This window comes from Salminus brasiliensis, chromosome 2 (assembly GCF_030463535.1).
Source record: "Salminus brasiliensis chromosome 2, fSalBra1.hap2, whole genome shotgun sequence".
Taxonomy (NCBI): domain Eukaryota; kingdom Metazoa; phylum Chordata; class Actinopteri; order Characiformes; family Bryconidae; genus Salminus; species Salminus brasiliensis.
In genome coordinates, this window is record NC_132879.1 from 29,183,463 (window position 1) to 29,203,727 (window position 20,265).

The 20,265-nt window shown below is 40.8% G+C and overlaps 2 protein-coding genes across 3 annotated transcripts; one reads left to right on the forward strand and one right to left on the reverse strand.

Moving 5' to 3' along the window:
* Nucleotides 1–1,375: 1,375 nt before the first annotated feature.
* On the forward strand, nt 1,376–12,534 carry ap4e1 (adaptor related protein complex 4 subunit epsilon 1). The gene is made up of 21 exons (XM_072672321.1): nt 1,376–1,746; nt 1,864–1,935; nt 2,168–2,291; nt 2,545–2,618; nt 2,711–2,832; nt 2,944–3,103; nt 3,246–3,412; nt 3,520–3,593; nt 3,679–3,801; nt 3,939–4,048; nt 4,299–4,438; nt 4,929–5,041; nt 5,244–5,362; nt 6,123–6,425; nt 6,695–6,803; nt 7,389–7,527; nt 7,749–8,013; nt 8,583–9,224; nt 10,199–10,389; nt 10,644–10,804; nt 11,697–12,534. The coding sequence occupies exons 1-21, from the start codon at nt 1,606–1,608 to the stop codon at nt 11,855–11,857; spliced, it is 3,510 nt and encodes a 1,169-aa protein (XP_072528422.1). The 5' UTR covers nt 1,376–1,605; the 3' UTR covers nt 11,858–12,534.
* Nucleotides 12,252–19,842, reverse strand: cyp19a1b (cytochrome P450, family 19, subfamily A, polypeptide 1b). 2 transcript variants are annotated; one of them, XM_072672322.1, is made up of 11 exons: nt 19,652–19,842; nt 18,985–19,123; nt 18,693–18,890; nt 18,402–18,552; nt 17,939–18,093; nt 17,594–17,770; nt 17,310–17,424; nt 17,114–17,225; nt 16,495–16,657; nt 15,208–15,449; nt 12,252–13,878 (listed from the first exon to the last, which is right to left on the reverse strand). In XM_072672322.1, the coding sequence occupies exons 3-11, from the start codon at nt 18,820–18,822 to the stop codon at nt 13,606–13,608; spliced, it is 1,518 nt and encodes a 505-aa protein (XP_072528423.1). In that variant the 5' UTR covers nt 18,823–18,890; nt 18,985–19,123; nt 19,652–19,842; the 3' UTR covers nt 12,252–13,605. The 2 variants fall into 2 exon arrangements, with proteins under 2 accessions (XP_072528423.1, XP_072528424.1); XM_072672323.1 differs by having other exon boundaries at nt 19,630–19,842.
* Nucleotides 19,843–20,265: the final 423 nt, after the last annotated feature.

Consider the following 20,265-nt stretch of genomic DNA (forward strand, 5'->3'; position numbering starts at 1 on the left):
ATGGATCGCTTACAAACCAATTGGATGACAGAAAGGTATAAGTGGTTGGTGTGGCGCAACAGATAACACCACTACCTGCCACTGAGTTACAAACCATGTGGGAGACCAGGGTTCAATTCCCAGTCTGGGTGACTATGCTGCGCTACACCAATAAGAGTCCTTGGGCCAGACTCCTAACACTACATTGGCCCACCTCTGTCATATGAATAACCTTGTATGTCGCTCTGGATAAGAGCGTCTGCTAAATGCCATAAATGTATACATTCATACTTCTCATCCAGCCACGATCAAATTCACAATTTCTAGTGTTTGATTTATCTGGATATGAACGCAAACCGAAATAAAATAGGAATAATAGGATTTTTTTTTTAAATGCACGGAGTAGAAATGACAGATAATTTTGTGAAAATATAAGTAGCAGAAGTAAAAAGAAAAAACGGATGTAAAAATAATTACTCCAGTAAAGTATAGATAAATAATATTTCTACTTAAGTAATGTAACAAAATATTTGTACTTCGTTACTTGGCACCTCTGGTCATTAGTACTGACTCCTGCAGACAGTACTGATATACTAATTGGCTACCCATGTACCTTCACTCAGCTACTGACTGTACCCTGTCTCATGCGGTCAGGGTGTCCGTCAGGACCACCATAGTCCCCGCGCTGGCCAAATACTACTTTGTGGACCAGTCTTGGCATTGCAGTGGCACAGACATGATTCTGTAAAGTTACTGAGTGCTGGTACAAGTGCAGCCTCGCTGCCATGCCCCCACCTACAGTTTTCACACAGAGTGGTTAGCTGGACTCTCCAGCATCAGCAAGCTTCAAAGATGGCGGCGTGGGCGCGGCCGGGCTTCACCGCGCCTCTCACTGTAAAACCAGCTGAGATTGAAGGTGAAGACCTTCTCCTAAGACTCTCCCACCCGCCACAGTGTGTCAGAAAGCAGAAGCAAAAGAACGAGGAAGAAGGAAACGAGATGACAGAAGCAAAAGCCTCGACCAGCAAAATCCACAATAAGAGAACAAGTGAAAGCTAAAAAGCTAAAGATCCTTAAAATGTATGCTGTCCCTTGTCAGTCCAGTGACTTTACAGTAGAAGGCAAAACAGCCTAAACTTTGAAAGAAAGGTAATGTAAAAAAATGGTTTTATTTTAAAGAATTTACAGAATTATTTACACCGTGTATAGAAGCAGCTACAGGGTTCAGACCATGAAGGAAACTAAAAACAAACTAAAATGGAGATGCATGGTTTTCATTCATATTTTATTTACATTTCGACGAACATTTTTGCTTGCAGATGTTATTATTTTGTGTAAAACTTTGGCACGAAACAAACTCCATAATAAAGTGGCCATCATGAACGTCCCACATGGTGTGGTGTCGCAGAAGCCCGGTAGGTGGCGATGCGGAGCGTTCTGCCTTAATCGCCACACAGAAGAAGCAGAACCTGACTATGGCTGGTTCTAGCGGTTACTCAGCTGTGGTGTAAACATTGTAAACATAGCTGTTTTCGGTGGTGTCTTCTTCAGTTGTTCTGGTCTTTTCTGTAGCAGTCGTGCTAGGCGAACCCGGGCTGTTTATAGTTTGTGCCTTTGTGAGCTGAGATGAGTGATGTTGTAGAGAAAACACTCACCGCTCTGCCTGCTCTGCTGGCGCTGGACTCTCAGCCCGGGGCCGGCAAACTCTCCTCCACCTCCAAACTAGGACACTTAATCCGGAGTATCACTGAACTCACATCCAAACATGTGAGTATTTCTACACCCCGCACCTGTCGGCCGCTGTCAGTGTGATGTTATTGTAGTCTCCTGGGCAGGCAGCTTGCTTGGCGTTACCTCTGGTCACCAACCTGTTTCTGCTTTTAGGAAGAGGAGAAGCTTATCAGAAAAGAGCTCGCTGCTATTAAAGATCAGGTTTCATCACCTAATACGACAATGGTGAGTCTGAGTCCACTTTGTCCACGTCTCTGCTATGATGCTGAAGGAATGAATAAATAGTGAATTTCCTCAATTTTTCACCAGATTTCCTTCCTCACTTCTGAGCTTACCCTGAGCTACTGTAAAAAAAAAAACTCACCAAGTAATCTTCAGAAGGTGACCACAGTGTGGCCTCGTTCTCCTGTTTGTTCTACACTGACAGCAGCCCTGTGCTGTATATCTGTATTTTCAGAGACAGATGAGGGAGCTCATGGTGAGAGCCATGTACTGTGAGATGCTTGGATATGAAGCCGATTTTGCTTACATCCATGCCATCAAACTGGCTCAACAAGGCACAGTACTCGAAAAAAGAGTTGGTATGTACACAAGGATGTGTTAGTATCATGCTGTTGCCTCAGTACAAGATGTAGTGCAGGGTTGTTGAATCCTGGTCCCGGAGATCTGCAACCCTGAAGACTTCAGGTCCAACACATCTAATAATCACATGATCCCAAAGAGCTTTATTACCTGGACCAGTGGTACTGGTACCTCTACAGGGTGGTGGATCACTAGGACCAGTTTTAACACCCTTGTTGTAGTTGATTTTCCATAATTAGTTTCTTGTTTCAGGTTATCTTGCAGTGTCACTGTTTCTGAATGAGAACCATGAGCTGCTTTTGCTACTGGTTAATACAGTATTGAAGGTATGCATGTTAATTTATATTTATTAGACTTCCCCTCATATTCTCACCACAACACAAACACATATTTTATTTTGTCAAAATGTCATTTGCAGGATCTTCAAAGCACCAACCTCATCGAGGTTTGCATGGCTCTGACTGTTGTTAGTCAGATATTTCCCAAAGACATGATACCAGCTATTCTGCCACTGGTCGAGGAGAAGCTGTCACATCCAAAGTAAGTCTAAGAATAAGCAAGCAGACTTTAAATTAATGAAACCAATAATCATGCGACCTGCCTAACTACCATGAACTGCTCTAAATAGCTGTGTGACCCACTGTGTTTTAGGGAAATCATAAGGCGGAAAGCAGTACTTGCCTTGTATAAGTTCTACCTGATCGCTCCAAATCAAGTTCAGCATATTCATGGCAAATTTCGCAAGGCCTTGTGTGACAAAGACCCTGGAGTCATGACCTCATCCTTGCACATCTACCTACAATTGATAAAGGTTACTCATTCCAGAGTGTCCTCTCTTTACTGTAGCTTTTAAAAACTGTAAAAGCAAGTGATTTTACTCTAATTTTAGGAATCATATTGTTATATCTGTCAAATTTGGTCCAGAAAGAGTAACATCTCTGTCTTGTCATCAGGAGAGCCCTGCCAGCTACAAAGATCTGACTGGCAGCTTTGTGACCATCCTGAGGCAGGTGGTTGGAGGGAAGCTGCCTCTAGACTTTAATTACCACAGTGTCCCGGCTCCATGGCTTCAGATCCAGCTGCTCCGCATCCTCTCACTGCTTGGAAGAGAAGACCAGAGGTATTTTGCAATGGATTAAGTTCTGTAACGACTCCATCAGGCTGGTGTTCTTTAGTGGCTTTTTTCCTGAGCTGCACTTGATCTTTAATGCTCTTTTCACTCTGTAGCACCAGCGAGCTAATGTATGAAATCTTGGACGAATCCCTGCGGAGAGCAGAAATGAACCATAATATTACTTACGGTGAGTCATCTTAAAAGTCTAGGTGTGTGTGTGTGTATATATATAATCTTTCATGTGTCTGATTTTAACAATTTTGTATGTGCAGCTATTCTATATGAGTGTGTCAAGGCTATCTATACAATACACCCCAAAGCTGATCTCCTGGAAAAGGCTGCAAGATGCATTGGGAACTTTGTGCTGTCTCCGAAGATCAACCTTAAGTACCTGGGTAAAGATCTTACCTCTGCCTCATGAAACCAACCAATGTTACCAAAAGTTATCACTGATCCAAAACAAAGACTGTGAGCTGTTTTTTTTCAGTTGTAAAAGATGTGAAGTTGCCCTTTCTCTCTCTGAATGGTTTAGGCTTAAAGGCTCTGACATATGTGGTTCAGCATGATGCCAACCTCGCACTGCAGCACCAGATGACTATTATAGAATGTTTGGACCACTCCGATCTCATCATTAAGAGAGAGGTGAGGGAGGCTTGGTGGCTTGACCTCTTTATGTGCCGTTTAAAAGCATAAACTGGTTCTGCTTTTTAAGGTTATGATCATGCAATTATGATAATGCAATTGTGCAAGTGGTATCATTTTATTCTGATCAATTACATAGTTGAACAGTTGTAACCCAAACGTAAGTAGCAGTATAGAATTAGCAACAATTCCATTTTCAGATTGTTTTGGAATTTAATACTATGTCTTTCTTTCTCCTTTTGACTCCCAGACACTAGAGCTGTTATTCAGGATCACTAATGCACAGAATGTCACTGTGATTGTGGAGAAAATGTTGGGCTTCCTGCAACTCTGTACTGATGAATACACCATTATTGATCTTGTGGGGAAAGTGGCAGACTTGGCTGAAAAATATCCTTTAATTGTTGCTAAACATCAATTTCATGTTATATACAAAATTATTTAGCATAGAATGCAGATATACACAGATCAGCCATAACATTAGCACTCACCACTATCTTCATCTACAGTGGCATCTGTCAAGGGGTGAGATATATTAGCAAGTGAACAGTCAGTTCTTGAAGGTGATGAGTTAAAAGCAGGAAAAACGGTCAAGCATAAGGGTGTGAACTTTCACAGGGGCCAAATGGTGACCAGGTCATGGGCACCTAAAGCTCATTGATGCGACCCATGGTGCCCCACCTCACAACTTACAGGACTTAAAGGATCTGCTCCTAACGTCCTAACGTTATGGCTGATCAATGTATCTGTTTAGATATACAGTGGTTAAGTGTCTTTTGCCAGAGGGCCTCATAATAGACCATAACATTTACTCTAGAACAGTTTTGTCAAATGACTTCAATGAATTTGATATTAGAACATTCCTATAATAGCCCTGTACATATGCCCCAGACAATGAGTGGTTTATTCAGACCATGAATGCAGTTTTCTCTCTTGGTGGTGACCTTATGCAAAAGGACATTCCCAGCAACTTCCTAAGACTGCTTGCAGAGGGTAAGATTGGAGCATAAGATGAGTGTTTTTTTTTTATGTATTTCAACCTAAAATGAAGATGTAACATATTTAATGTATATATTTTCTATATTTCATATTACATATTTCCTATTAGCATGTTTCATCTTTCCTTCCACCTCAGCAGCTGCAATGCTGAGTCAGATAAACAGTGTGATTTGATTTTCTTGGCTGTGTGTCTTAGGCTCAGATAGTGAGGAAGATGACCGGCAACTGAAGCTGTATGCAGTGCACTCATATCTGACAGTGTTAAAAGATGACTGCTCTCGTCTGCCACAGCACTTTCTGCAGGTCATCAGCTGGGTTGGTACACACACTGCATTTCCATTATTGTCGCACATCGCACCCTCTTTAGCTGCACTCTGATAATAAATAGCTTGTACCTAGAAGGCTTTTGGGCTGCTAGTTTTAAACCATTTCACGTTTCTGTTTTCATGGGCTCAAAAGTAATTGGGCAAACTAACATGCTTATAAATATAAGGATTATTTGTAATACTTGGATGCAAATCCTTTGGCTGTGTTTGTCAAAAGCATGTTCTGTTGTGTTTAGATCAGACAATAGAATTCATCCTGCTACTTTTATCAGTAGCAACATCTATAAACACCAATGACCCAGTTCCAATGGCAGCCATGCAAGCTCCTGCCAGAACAGTGCCTTCACCATGTTTGACAGGTTATGTAGAATGCTTCAGAGCATAAACCTGTCATTTCCTTTGCCATACTTAATCTAATCTTAGTTTCATCTGTTTCATCAACTCCTTTTTTCCACTTTGACAACAGGTTAAACCTGGCCACGAAACTGCAGATCAGTCAGTTTTCCCATTCCTTTTGAACCTGTGAAAATGGAGGAACCATTAAAACACAGCCACTAATTCCTAAATGGTTAATGCAATATTTTTGTTTGTCCACTTGTGCAACCATAAATTGAAATAATGATAGACTAATAGCATAGTTATATAATAATTAAACTTATGAATATTTGAAATAAGTAATAAATAAAACATTTATAACACCGGGCCCCTGGTACATTTTTCAAAATATTTGCTGTAACCTCTTTCCTCAGGTGCTGGGAGAATACTCCTGTTTGAAGGAGGACATGGACCAACGAGAGGTAATCGGGCTGCTGAAGAAGCTACTGGAGCAGAGAGGAGTGGGTTCAGAGACCAGGAGCTGGGTGTTGTCTGCTCTTACTAAGTTGAGTGTGGGCCCAGGGTGTGCGGATCTGGCACTGGAGCTGGCTGAGAGCCTGTCTTCCTCTCTAGACACAGTGCTCCGCCAGCAGACCCACGAGCTGCGCCTCCTAAGTCAGGACTCACAGCTCCATGCTCGGGTGCTGCCCCATCTAGCTCCCTGGGACAGTCTGGAGGTAAATGAACCTGGTTCCACACACTGCACTGACACTTTTCTCGAGGACACTTAGCCACTTTACAGACACTTGACACTTTATCTACACTTGGACACTGCTTTTTTTACATTTTTAATACTTTATTTTCTTTTCCCACTTTTCCTATTTGTCTACCCTGTTTATATTTTATTATTTTATTAATTCAGTAATTGCTAAATAATTGCTGTTTGGGTGTAAATGGGACCATGAGATCACAATTTCGTGTGTGTGCGTGTGTGTTTTTGATGCAGGTGGACTCCTCTCTCTCCTTCCTGGATGGTTTTGTGTCTGATTCTCTAGCGGCGGGTGCGGCTCCATATAAACCACCCCACCAGAGACAGGAGGAGAGTCAACAGAGAGGTACTGTCATGTGATGTACCATATTGCTACAACGTGAATGTCCAAAGTTAGAATGTATGATTTAAGTTGATGTGGTGGTATAAATAGTAAATATGTGACTGAAACTTTCCTTTAATAATAATCTTTGCATATATTGGTTTGTTCATAGCACTGCAATATCTCACAGGCACCGCGTATCTTAGCACTGTAAAAAGAACACTGTACTTAATTTTTTGTAATTTTTCCTGATTCGTACTGGATAGTGTTGCTGTCGTCGCCGTGTCCTCATGGGTGTGGTTATCTAGATGAAGAGGTTGTAGCTGATCAGCCATGTTGGTTTTTATCGTAGCATTTGCTCTCTTCACTTGCGTCCGACATCCTCTACTTTTCCACAAAGGCTTTTTATCTTTGCAAGATTTCCTTGTATTCAGCCTCAAACGTTCATCAGATACTGATGTTAGTATGGATCAGTGGCACTCCTAACAAAGGTTTTTGGTGGCGGGTTGGAAATGCAGTAAATTTATTTATAGCAGACATTTTAGCACTCTGCCAATTAAAGCATTTGTCCAATGTTTGTTGGGCCTCTTCCTCTGTATGTCTCATTAGCACTGAGTTTGGAGCCGTATGGACTGTCTCTGCCAGTGAGTTTGTCATCCTGCACTCTTACAGAAAGACAGTCTCCCACTCTCTTCTCTGTGAGTTCCAGCCTCTCCGGTAACAGCACTGAACCTTTCCACAGAACAGGGTGGGTTATACACCATAGAGTCAAAGAGACACATACACGACATATTCAGTCTCATCACACTGTGAGAAGACACTTTACTGTTCGTTATTCCTGTGTATTGTTTTATTCAGTGTATATTTCTGATCTACATTACTGTTTTTTTCTTTCATCATTATTGTCATGTCAGTTGATTATTTCTGCAGTCGTTGTGTGTTTGTGATGAAAGTGGTGTATGTCTGCAGTGCAAACACACTAATGTTGGAGGGTGTGAAGAGAGTTTGGGGGAAGGAAGGGTACCTACCTCAGAAAGAGCCTTCAGGAACACCAGCCCCAGTGGAGGAGCCCAGCGATGTAGTTCAGTCTCCTCACCAGCAAGGGGCAGCAGAAGCCTCACGGCTACAGCCTGATTCTGAGCCAGAGCCTGAGCCTCCACAGCAGGACCAGGAGAAACAGCAGCTGGCCTCATCACTGTTTGTTGGCCTGGGCTCTCAGAACTCCACGTCTTTGGTGAGATTATTGTGAAAGTCTTAAATATGTTGTTAACCAATTTTGCTGTATAAATAGAAGTAATCATTTTATACAGTTTCATAATGGAAAAGTTATGAATTAATTTGTTAGCAACAATTAGGAATGGCGATATGGTATATGTGATACCACCATAAATACAAGAATTATTTGCAATTCACATAATGTCATAATATTTTTTTGATATTAATATTTAACAAAATTTCTGATTAGAGTTCGAGTGGGCAAAAAAATACAAAAAACAATTGTTGCCACATTAAATCCAATCCAGCACTTGGTACTGTTGAGAGATGAAATTATTTGTAAAATGTGTATTTGAAATGTTTGCTGTAGATCTTAAATTAAATGGAAACAGTGTAGCTTTTAATGTGGTAAAAGCTGATTGGGTAGTGTTCGCTTTTAGTGTACCATTGATACTCACTCACTTGACAGCTTTGCTTCATCGCATGTTGAGCTTGATTTGCCCTTCTGCAAACATTGTCTTAGGAAAAGCCACTGTCATGAGGCGGTATCCAAGTTTTAACTTTATTGTTGCTCTCTCTCTCTTATAGTTGGGGAAAACTGAAAGTGTAGTTCCACGATTTAGAAGAAAGGCTCGACAGCATGAGTCTGCATCATCGTCATCATCGGGCGCAAGCGAGATTTCTTCCAACTCCTCTCATTCCTCCCACAGCACGGCAGACAGCTTTTTGTATGGCGGCCTGCTAGAAGAGGAGCCAGCTACGCCAATACAAAGCTCATACCACACCTTAAAGCCCACCACAGCCAATGGCAGCCATGACGGCAGGCAGCACAGGCAGCCAGCCAGTGGCATGGGTGAAAACGAGGCTCGTGCCGTTGTCAGTACGAAAGATGACAAACAAACAAACTCGTCTCAAATTTTAGGAAGCGATATGGTGATCGTGAGACCCAGCAAACTAGCAGAAGAGGCCATAGTGTCGCCTCAAAACAACAGCAGACCACTTCCATCCACATCGTCCCACAGTTCTGACTATATGGTTCTACAGTTACCGTCCGAGCTGCAAGGGCTGCCACACTCGGACGTCGTAAAGTTGACCTCTGACTCACACCTCTCTGTGTCTTGCTGCCGTGTCTTCAGAGAAGATGCTTTGCTACTCGTCCTCCTCCTCTCCAATCCCACAGAGACAGCCCTCCGAGATGTAGCTGTGGAACTCAGCTGTGAGGAGCTGGAGGTATGCTATAAAACTCTGAGGTAGAATGTCTTTGCTTATTGTATTACATCTTAGCAGATTTTTTTTCTTCTAGTATATTGCAGACCACATATATTTATAGCACTATCAGATACTCGTTGAGCTTCACTGTTAGCGTTAACTACTGAAAATGAAATTTTTTATATTATAATTATTTTGTTGTATTGTTATTGTTATATTGTATAAATATAATATAATTGTTTTCATAACAATAAGTTTTTAGCATTAGGTTAGTAATATGGATTTTCTAAGGATTGGCTGATACTAATCTGATGTTTTTGATACAGTCCCACAATTTAGGTAAAATATGCTGCTAATAAATAGTATAGTAGAATCACTTCATATTATTGTGTGCATAATATGACCTCCTTAGCTGGCATTTGTGGTTCCAACTGAACTTTTGTCAACTCAAATACAAGATTGGTTAATTTAAATTAAATGGTTTGTACTAAATAGTCATGACTAGTGAGTGAAAGATGCTGCCAGAGTGCTTTTTGTGCATTATTTTGCTCACAGCAGAAATTAGACTGCTCATTTATTTCATGCATTTCATTCAGTGTTTACACTACAAAAGGCAAAAAATACAGTTGATACACAGGGACTGCAGAAAGGAGTTTTTATATTCAGCTGTAAAATAGTGCAATCCCTTTTAACCTCTGAACACATTCACCATTACTGCAGGTTGTAGATATTGACCATTTATGTCACCTCTCAAAGATTGGAACTGGATCAGGCTTATTTTAACCGAAACCCCATTTATTAATAAATGTCTGGATTGGCTGCAGTATAGTAAGGTCTCCTTTTGTTCTTACGTTTTCTGCAGAGTTTTAAATGTCTTAAGCTTCCATATCAATACAAAAATATATATATTTATTCTATTATGGAACAAATAGGAAAAATCAGCATACTATCTTTTATGCCTCTTTCACACTAAACCTATTATTCCCCCCCAAAAGACGGCAAGTCTAAGAGGAAACGTGATGGAGTGTCTGGACGGCAGGAATTCATCTGTGTGTCGCTACACTTTGCTGATGCAGAGACCTCACACTCAGGTGGCCTTTACTGGATTTGTCACCTATCAAACACAGCCTGGACCCACACACACCCTGCCCTTCTCTGGAAAGCTCTCCACAGCTGATTTTATCAGGTATTGACTGCAGTGACCAGAGGTCTGCCTGAAAATGAGCTGAATGTTTGATTATTAACATAAATCGGATAAATAGGATAAATCGTTGTGTTAACAGTGTGCTGCATTCCCTACCACTAAGAGTGCTATTCATGTGCTTTTATTTATACTTTCTAAAAGGTCAGATAGATGGAGATGGAGAGTGGAGATGGAGTAAACAGATTGGAATTCCTGTTTAAATGTGTTTGACACGTGTGTTTGCGCTTCATCCACAGGCCCCTCATGCTAAGCACAGAGGAGTATGGAAAACTGTGGTTGTCTTTCTCCAATGATGTGAAGCAGAACGTGAAACTCCTGACAAATGTTGGAGACCCTCTCCTAGCCACCCTCAGTGCTCTGAAAGACAGCCTCCAGCTACATATAGTAGACATCATTGGTAAGAACAGTTAGACCAATCGTAATTAAGATTTATCTCACTTTCTTGAAAGTGTCACTTCTCGTGTATGTTTTGGTGACAAAACATGGTTTGAAGATTAGGCGGACATGTTGGGATTCCTCCTGGTGATAAATCATAATTGATCATTTGTGATCCACTGTCACTGATCAGTTTTTAAAACAAATTTTACCCCTGTAAGTTTGGTACTGCCAATTAACCCACCTGTTTGTAGCTCTCAGCTACTATCACTAGCAATGCTTCTAACTCTAGGAGGGTACGGAAAAACGCGTCTCCTTTACCATCTTTTTTTCAAACTGCCACTGATGCAGCATCTCTGGGCAGCAAACATGCTCAGAGCAAGGCGCCGGGTCCTCCGCTTCACCACGGCAGACGCCTGTTGAGGGAGAGAGAGCCATGTACCCACCCAGAGAGAACACTAGATACTGATGGCTTGGGATTACGACCCCCGGATCCCTCTAGGCCGATGATACCTTTTTATGCTATATACTATAAAATATATGGCCTTGTTTGCAGTGTCACAACATTTCACAGTGTATTGAATGGTTACCCTGGTATTGTCACACATAATATGTTGCCAGGTTCTTGACAATACACAGCCCTAGTGTGAACGGTACAGCAATCTGACTACTTTGAAAGTGCATGGAAGTCACTCAAAGTCATTGTTGCTGCCATTCACAATTTCAGATTAATGTCAATAGATTTTGTTTTTCAGAGATACACAAATCAGTTGAAAAGCAGCAGTAGTTTAAAAACAGATTAGATTATGTGTGTATATATATATATATATATATATATATATATATATATATATATATATATATATATATATATATATATGTGTGGAATTCACTTAATCATCCTCTCCTCTCAGGGTCTGAGGGTATTGTGGCCTGTCGTCTGCTCCGTGGCGCCCCCTGTCTGATGCATTGTCGTGTGCATGGTGCGTCTCTGGCTGTATGGCTGCGCTCTCCTCTGCCTTCTCTCTCTGACTGCCTACTGTACCACTGCCAGAGAGTGCTGCAAGAGCGCTGAGCACCTGGAACTTGGTGGCTCATCCTTCTGCTGCAGTGTCTTACAATCTTCCTTCTGCCAAGGATATAAATTCTCAGCCACTGAGCTGAATTGAGGAGCTTGTCTGTGTAGCTGATGCTGACTGTGGAATCTTCTCTGACGTAATTTGCCTGACAGTAAAGCAATATGTATGTACTGTCCCTCTCTAATGCACTGCTTTATTACATAAATATTTTTTCTTTTGTTGTTGTTCTAATTGAAATGAAATGCTGGTCTACTGTGTTGACATGTAACAGATATGTGTATATCAAATATATATTTATTGATTTTATAGTTTTGAACTTTTTGTTCAACCTTTTTTCATTTACGTTATTTTAGTGTCTATTGTTGATATGACAAACTGAACTTGGCAGTGTTTATTTTTGATACTATTTTATTTTCAGCAGTATTCGTTGAAAGGCTATGTATTATTTTGAAGCTGTTGAGAATAGAGGTTTTACAGAACTGTAAAAAACATAGACAAGCCTTAACAGCCTTTATAATGTTCCAGATATATGAGCCTCATAAACCAAAACAGTGGATTTCCTACTGTGCAACAGTACAGTAGGGCTGTTATGAAATGTATCAGTGTAGTGTGAATGTAAACACATTTATTATATTATGTAAAGTTACAGTGATCCACCCTGGAGTTCAACAAATGGTATTGTGTAATCATTCAAAAGGAGCAATAAGCATTATCCTCTTCTGTCTGTCGTTCATGCCTTATTTAAGATTGTGTTAATCATTAGCCTTTCATCCAGTTCTTATGTTTCCAGACAGCCTAAGTGTGTGTATGGGGATACATATATATCACAATAGACATATGAGGGGCAGTCTCTGAAAAGAAATGAATCATATAAATTTAATTATCTTGAGAGAATTTTCTTTTGATAACCATTTACAGGGCAGAGTGAGTATTGTATGTAGGTTTTATATAAGTACCTTGAGATGATTATTTCAAAATTTCTTGAGATAAATAAGTAAAATATTAAGTCAGAATATTAAGATATCAGGATATTTTTAATTATAAAATGATGTCATTATCCTGAGATAATTTTCTTGAGATCATGTGAGATAATTTGATACTTTTAGGTCAGCTTGTTCTGTTTTCTTTCTTTCCTTTTTTTTTAAAACCCATGTTATTTTTTTTCAGGGACACCATAGGCTGGCGCAAAAGATTTGAGAAAACTTGAGAAACATTGATTACACCTGAAACTACTACATAGCAATATCATGATAGGTTAGATTTAATCACCTACGTTTACTATCAAAAATATATGCAAGTTTTAATAATGTTTGGATCATCAACGTGTATGATGAGGGAACCTAACTTAAAATTCTGCCCTGATAAATGACTCTAGTACTAGCTTTTTCATACTATTGCACAAACATGGTGTTTTTTTTTGTTTATTTGTTTGTTTTCTGTTCAATATCTGAATGTGGTCTTCCTCTTGTTGACCCAGTTTTGACATGTATATTGTGTTCAACTTGAACTGAGGGGAAACATAAGAACTAAATAAATGTTACAAGATGCACTAGCATGCAGTTCACCACCCTAAACCAAGATTTTCATTTTACCACCCGGCAGATATTACGACTAAAGAGAGAGTACATGAAATCATCAGAGATATTAATCACTAGATCCTTCTCAGTGAAATTCATTTGGCTCCTCTCTGCCGCCCAGGCTTTCCTGTTTGTGCTGAGGCAGGCCTCTCAGTGGAAAATGCTGCTTATTGCTCCTGGGCTGGGTGTGCTGTGTCGTGTTGGTTGAGTGCAGTGCGTGGTATGAATCTCATCGCCAGGCTGTGTGGGTTTTCCTCCACGGGCTGCTGAGAGAGGTTGTTGTTCTGCCGGATGGTGCTGACCGTACAGCCTGGGCGAGGGCACACCGTGTACCGCGACAGCAGTGTCGCCAGGATGGCCTTCATCATCACCATGGCGATGTGCTTCCCCACACACGAGCGTGGGCCACATCCAAATGGCTGGAAGAAACGACTCGGCACCTGCGAGAGGCAGAGAGGATTCTGCAGTCATGTTTGTGATGGGATTAGTGCATGGAAATGAACACAGGTCCACTCCTGTTGCTAAAGCATAGAAGAAACATGCTCTGTGCTCACATATTTTTCTCTCATGTTTTGCTGTTTATACTATTCAAAAACACAGTGCTGCTCTTCTCCAGTTGTTAATAATAATGTCAATAATATGTATAGGGTATGCTTAATGTGATGGGCCTAATGCCTTGAGGAGAGGACTTGTGTTTTAACGGCTGCATGTTTTCCCATCTTATAAAAGTGTCCCTTCAAGGGGCGTTTAGTAAAGGAAAAGGTACTATAACCCTGACAACCCTTCGGATTAGAGATGTCCCGATCCGAGCCAGTGGATCAGGATTGTGTCCGATCCAGGCATATTTTAATACCAATCCTGTTCCGAGTCTTTGTTTTAACCACAGTGTTCAGAGTGTCATCTGGTGGCCTCAAGAAAGTGTCATTAATGGACATTATTGCCTAGCTGGCAGCAGTAAGGATGTTTTCATAAGGTAAATTACAGAGTTCAGAGCCTGCAGTGTGGAGCTATTTTACAGTAGAATATGTAAAAATCACATAATATCTGAAACTATAAAACTATCACTGAAACTCTCTGTTTCACTGACGGGAGAACCGCACACATTTCTTTGTTTTTAAACCACAGAGAAACCCATTCAGAACTGAGTGGAGGCTAATGCTAATGCTAATGCTAATTAGACCAACAGATATCAGACCAGAGTGTGCACCACTACATACACACACGATGTGACTTGACCGCAGTGTTTTAAAGGAGCTGAATGGTCAGGGCGTAGAGTCAGACCGGATTATCAGATATTAAAAACTATAAAACAGTCATTTTAAGAAAAGTCTCTACTAAACCAAATCAGTCAGTCCAGAGTGTTTAATTTACATCTTATCTAAACTGTGTGGCTGTGTTATGTATTTATACAAACACTAAGATTGGTATCTGCTGATACTCAGCATTAAGAGACTCGGATCCGATTGGCGACCAAATAACCTGATTGGGGTTCTACTTCAGATGCTTCTGTGACTGTCTTTTTTTCTTTTTTTTTACATTGGTGGAAAACTTTAAGTAAATGGTCCTATATACACCATAAAGAGATGACATAGAAGAACCATGTAGTAAAGATGTGTGTTATGTGTGAGTGTGAAGAAACTATATATTGTGAAGGACATGAAACTGTCTTTGAAAGCATGCAGGGAGTTGATATATTTTCTGTCCGAATGAAGATGGTTGATCAAATAAGTTTATTCAATGAATATAATTGTTGGCTTTTTTTTACTCACATTGTTTTCAAAGTTCTCCAGATTGAACTCGTTGGCCTTGGGGAAGAACTCCGTCTTGTGCATGCGGCCAATGTTTAAAATGATGTTTGTGCCTTTGGCCACTTTGTAGCCTTCCATGTGGTCGTCTTCCAGAGCTCGCCTCATAATAAAATCCACCACAGGATGGAAGCGCAGAGACTCCTTAATAAAACTCTCCATCACCTTTAACTCCTGCAGATCAGCCGTCTCCAACTCCCGTTCACCTGAAAGTACAGGTAGGGGTGTTTTTTTATGTGATTTTTAGACTTTAGTTTGTATTAATTCATAGGTCACTGCTGTACCAGCATTCAATTTACAGCAGCAACAGAACTGCACACACTACTCACAGTATAGCAGACAGAGCAATTTACATATTTTAAAATCACCATTAATATTTATACACATACACAGTACTGTGCAGTTATCTGAAGCATAAATCAATCAACAATACCATTCCCAAAGCACTGCACTGCCCAGTAATTACTGTTGCTGCCCTGTACTTAGTTTATCTAATCAGTCCTTCATTACAGTATCTTTAAAGTAAATGAAGTGAGCTGGTATTCTAATTCCTGTGGCGTTCTTCTAAACGACATATCAATAACTTGACTTATTAAAAATTTTTACTGCATTGTGTCTATTTATTCTAAGGTTAGGTAGAAACAGAATACATGTAACAGCACTGGGTAGAAAAAAAGTCATCCTTTTGGAAAAGGCAGTAATTATGTATTACATTATAAAAAAACAGGTTATGATGTTAAAAGCACTCTTGCACTCCCTTAACAAAGCTCTATCTCTGTTGTCTCTGTGGTTGGCATAATAGCAACCAAAGCTGGCTGGATGATTGGTTCCCAGCAACTAGGACTTTTAACTTTCACAACAAATGTTTATGCTCAGTTGATCACATGTGGTGTGCATTATGAAAAACAGCTCAAACATCCAGTTCCTGAAAAGGGGGGAAAGTGTCCATGCTTCCGGCAGTCTTTTCCAAGATGGGAAACTACAGTATATTTTTGTGTAACCCCTTAAACAGCGGTCCATAGGCTGTAATGCATCATTGTTTTGTTGTATGATTTTAAAAAATCCAAATATAATGAAGTAAATCAGATCGTTACTTTAATAGTGATGCTTTAGATTGGTTTAGATATTGCAGGTTATCCTAAATGTGAATATATTTTAAAGGACCCCCTTCCCCAGGCCCTGTTTATTCCGATGTGTTGAACTCACTGCCTAAGACAGTGCGCAGTGCCAATTATTGAGGGAGAGTGTTACCTAGCAAAGACTCCATCTCCTGAACCATAGACTGCTCCACTGTTGGATTCTGCTTCAGCAGCATCAACATGAAGAACATACTAATGGACAGAGTGTCTGGGGCCGCAATCACCATCTCCAGCACACACTGCCTTACGTCATCCAATGACAGCTCTCCATGGACCTGTGGGAGGGACACACATAATAGGATATGTATGAAATCACTACTCTCATAATAAAAAGTTGGATCTTCCAAATGGTGACTTTACAGGAGAAGCAAAAAAAACTCTGATGACAGGGTTGTGGGTTCGATACCTGGGTTTGGCATACAAGCCACTGTTGGACCCTTGAGCAAGGCCTTTAACTATCTCTGGTCATCGGGTACCACAGTAATGGCTGCCCACAGTTCCGGGCATGTGTGCTCACTATATCACTAGTGTGTGTGTGTGTGTTTACTGCATGGATGGGTTAAAGGTGGAGGCCTAATTCCATCTGTGTCCAACACAAATGGTGAATGTGATTTGTCTTTGTCTAAAGCAAGGTTATTTTGGATTCCTGTTGTCTTGATATGTTTTACAAGGACATGTACTGCTAAAAAAGGAAGTCAATAAAATGACAGGGTTTTGAAATAACAGCAAACCTGAGCAAAAAGCAGCTCTGTTGCAAAGTCAGGCTCATCCAGCTTATCCATGGCGTTGATCACCTTACGCTTTTGCTCCACAAGATTTCCCATCTCCTCCTGAAGCTCCTTTCTACAAGAAAGCAAGTTCTCTGTGTAATTTGCAGACTTCAAATCAAGAAAATGAAGGAATGAAACAGTTTCAGACGTCACTAACGCTGACTGACGATATTTTCTATACACCCAGTCCAGCTTGAAGAAAATGTCTGGTTGGATGAGGACTGTTTGCCAGGTGTCAAAGTATTTGTGAATCTTCTGCAGCAGCTCTTTCTCTGTCACAAAGAAGCAGTAAAAGTGAACAGTGGGGTCAGTTTTGTAGATAGTCTGAAGGCACTGGAAGTCCAGTTGTGTTTCTCTGAGAAGTGTGATGGTAGAGGTCTTGTTAAAATGTTCAAAATAGAAGTTCAATAAGTGTACGTGAGTGTTTGGTGGCAGACCAACCGTTAATGGGGATTCTGAGGAAGAGCCTGTTGGAAATGTCCATCACTATACAGCGCAGCAAGTTCAGAACATTCACATAGCCAGAAGAGTCAGTGAAATCACACAGGACGTCAAGGTGCTTATTGGTGGCCCCGACACAAACACCCACTGTCCTCTGGAGACCAGGGCCGGTTAGGGCTGTACCACATACATAAGAAACACATGAGAAGTGCGTTCATGCAAACACTCACTTAGGATCGGATATCAGTACTTAGTAGCTATATATAGCTGTACTAAGCAACTATACTTAGTAGCTTAGTAGCTATCAGTAGCTATATGATTTTTCAAATGTGTCAGCTAGAATACCTTTGGCAAAATATGCGCGTACTCTTTTCCAGTGCGGGACATTGCTGTTGAAGATGATGCCTTGCTCGTGCATGCCTATGCACTGAAGTCCACTCTTACTGCCAAATCTCGCAACGTAGTTACTGCTCTTTAGAACATGGTACACAGCAGAGGCCCTGAAACACAGTCCAACATTTTTCTAGGGAGATGTTTATGTGTAAATGCTGATGGTACATTGGGGAAACTGTTTGCAATTTAATGCTATAGGATCCATCATTGCACCCGCCCATGTTTACCTTCTGTTATCCATTTGTTTTGTAATGTTTGGAGTTCTGGGACAAAGGTTACACTGATAAATTTATACTGTGTAAGTGCAGTGATGGACCCCAAGCGCAAATAAACCAAGAGATGTACATTAAACTACATGGATACACATAAAGTAAAAGTAATAATACAATTTTTTCTTTTGTTTCAAGCAACTCACTTGCTCAGAATGAGCGTCTCCTCTCCCTGGATCCAAACCCGAGTCATGTTGCCATATCTTTTGTTGTAGTAATTGCAGGCTGTGCCAATACCCATCCACAGAAACCTACAATAGCTCAGAATGGGGCCAAGACCCAGTAGCCATGAGGGGCCTGGGAAAGCGGCAATGCATCAGATTAGCACCATTGTAGGTTCCACTGTGATCTGTGCTCTGAATGTTGAACATTGAAAGTCAGTCTGCAACTCTATTCTGACCAGGACTGAATAAATCAATAGACATGTGAGAACTCACCTGGCACAGCAGATTTGTCTCTTCTTTTGTAGTCTGTTAGTAAAATAAGCAGCAAAAACAGCAGTAATAATGCAGCGATCCCCAGTCCTGTCCCCTCCAGAACAACTTTGATGCCAGACTCTGGGTCCATCCTAGTCTTCACTGCATGTAATCCTGAGCCCCTTGTCTTCAACTAAACGAGGATGCCTTGAAAAAGCACTAGGTAAATAGAAGTTAGATGGGATCAGTGTCTGAGTGTTTGCTCCTTGTGATCTCCAGCCTACTTTTATTCTACTGTTTAATATGAAAATACCTTGACACTGGATGATGTGGTCCTTGGAAAAAAGAAGAATTCAAAGAAATTTGGCAGCCTGTCATCCAGTTAATAGAGTCATTCAGAGTCCTTCAAATCCGAGTCCTTCAAACCATGTCCTTGGGTGTCTTGTTTATGTCTAAAGGGTTTGATAGTAAGTTTATTAATAAAAAAGGCAGAAGCAAACAGTAACCACCTAAATACTGTGGACTTGGCAACATTCTGCCAAAACTGACACTAGCCAGGTGGTAAGCTATCAGAAGGTCATGGGTTCTAATCCCCAGACTGGGTACCCCTAGTGGTGCCCTTAAGCAAGGAAACCCAAGGTAACCCCCACCGCCCTAAATTCTCCAGGCAGTGCTGCTCTGCTGACAGCACTGTACTGCTTCCACATTGGATATTGCTAGACAGCAATATAACTCATTTTCTTTTGACAGGAGATCAACAAAGCATAACGTAATAAGCTTGAGAATTTCAGAAGTTGATTGTGTCCAATAGTTTTGGTTCCAATCAATAATTTCCAATTGACTTTAGTCATTTCTCAAATTGACCGTATAACATACAGCAGGTGATGCTTGTTATCTTATTATAATCTTGTTATTATCTTAATCAAAGCATTAGACTAAGGAAAGTAAATATACTCACTTCATTAAAGATGTGTTTTTACCTGCAAATAGAAGACTTCTCAGCCGAATATGGATCTTCGTGAGTTTCTTGTTCTTTCACTACGCTAGGAGTTAGGCTGCCGGATGTTCATGTGCTCTCCTCATTTTAAAGCTGATCGCTTTTACATCACACATCTCTTCAAGTTTGGAAAAAGTCTTGAAGCCCTTTTGAATGCCCCCGTTGCTTAGAGACAGCTCGTACTGTGGTAGGGAAAAGCCATTGAAAGCCCAGCACATTCTGCCTAAGTTGACCAGTGTTGAACAATTGGGCTGTGATGAACTTGCTAAGCAGAAGCAATGCTCTAAAAACGAAAAGGACATAAAGCCGGGTGATGTGATGGGCGGTTAGCCCTGTCACTCATGCAGGACACTGCTGTTTTTTCATTCACCTTTGTATTTGTTCCAAAGCCTCTCTAATCCATCATCTGAAGAGGCTTTTGAGGAAGCAGGTCAGGCTGACCTAGCTGCACAATGAGTGAATGAAGCTTTTATCTTTTGCGGGACTGAAAAACAAGGGAACCAATTACTGTACAGATTTTTGTAAGGCATGGAAGTCCATTCATCATCCTATCCCTGCACTTCCTCTCAGAGCATCTAAATCACTGTGTGAGTAATT

What these genes read in the sequence shown, in the direction of transcription:
- ap4e1 (XM_072672321.1), top strand. Translation starts at nt 1,606, where the DNA reads ATGAGTGATGTTGTAGAGAAAACACTCACCGCTCTGCCTGCTCTGCTG. An exon ending in TCTACCTACAATTGATAAAG is followed by an intron (nt 3,104 to 3,245) that starts GTTACTCATTCC and finishes TCTTGTCATCAG; the next exon opens with GAGAGCCCTGCCAGCTACAA. An exon ending in TTCTGCAGGTCATCAGCTGG is followed by an intron (nt 5,363 to 6,122) that starts GTTGGTACACAC and finishes CTCTTTCCTCAG; the next exon opens with GTGCTGGGAGAATACTCCTG.
- cyp19a1b (XM_072672322.1), bottom strand. Translation starts at nt 18,822, where the DNA reads ATGGACCCAGAGTCTGGCATCAAAGTTGTTCTGGAGGGGACAGGACTG. An exon ending in CAGAGCTGCTTTTTGCTCAG is followed by an intron (nt 16,658 to 17,113) that starts GTTTGCTGTTAT and finishes TCCCTCCCACAG; the next exon opens with GTCCATGGAGAGCTGTCATT. An exon ending in TGGAGAACTTTGAAAACAAT is followed by an intron (nt 13,879 to 15,207) that starts GTGAGTAAAAAA and finishes TGCCTCTCGCAG; the next exon opens with GTGCCGAGTCGTTTCTTCCA.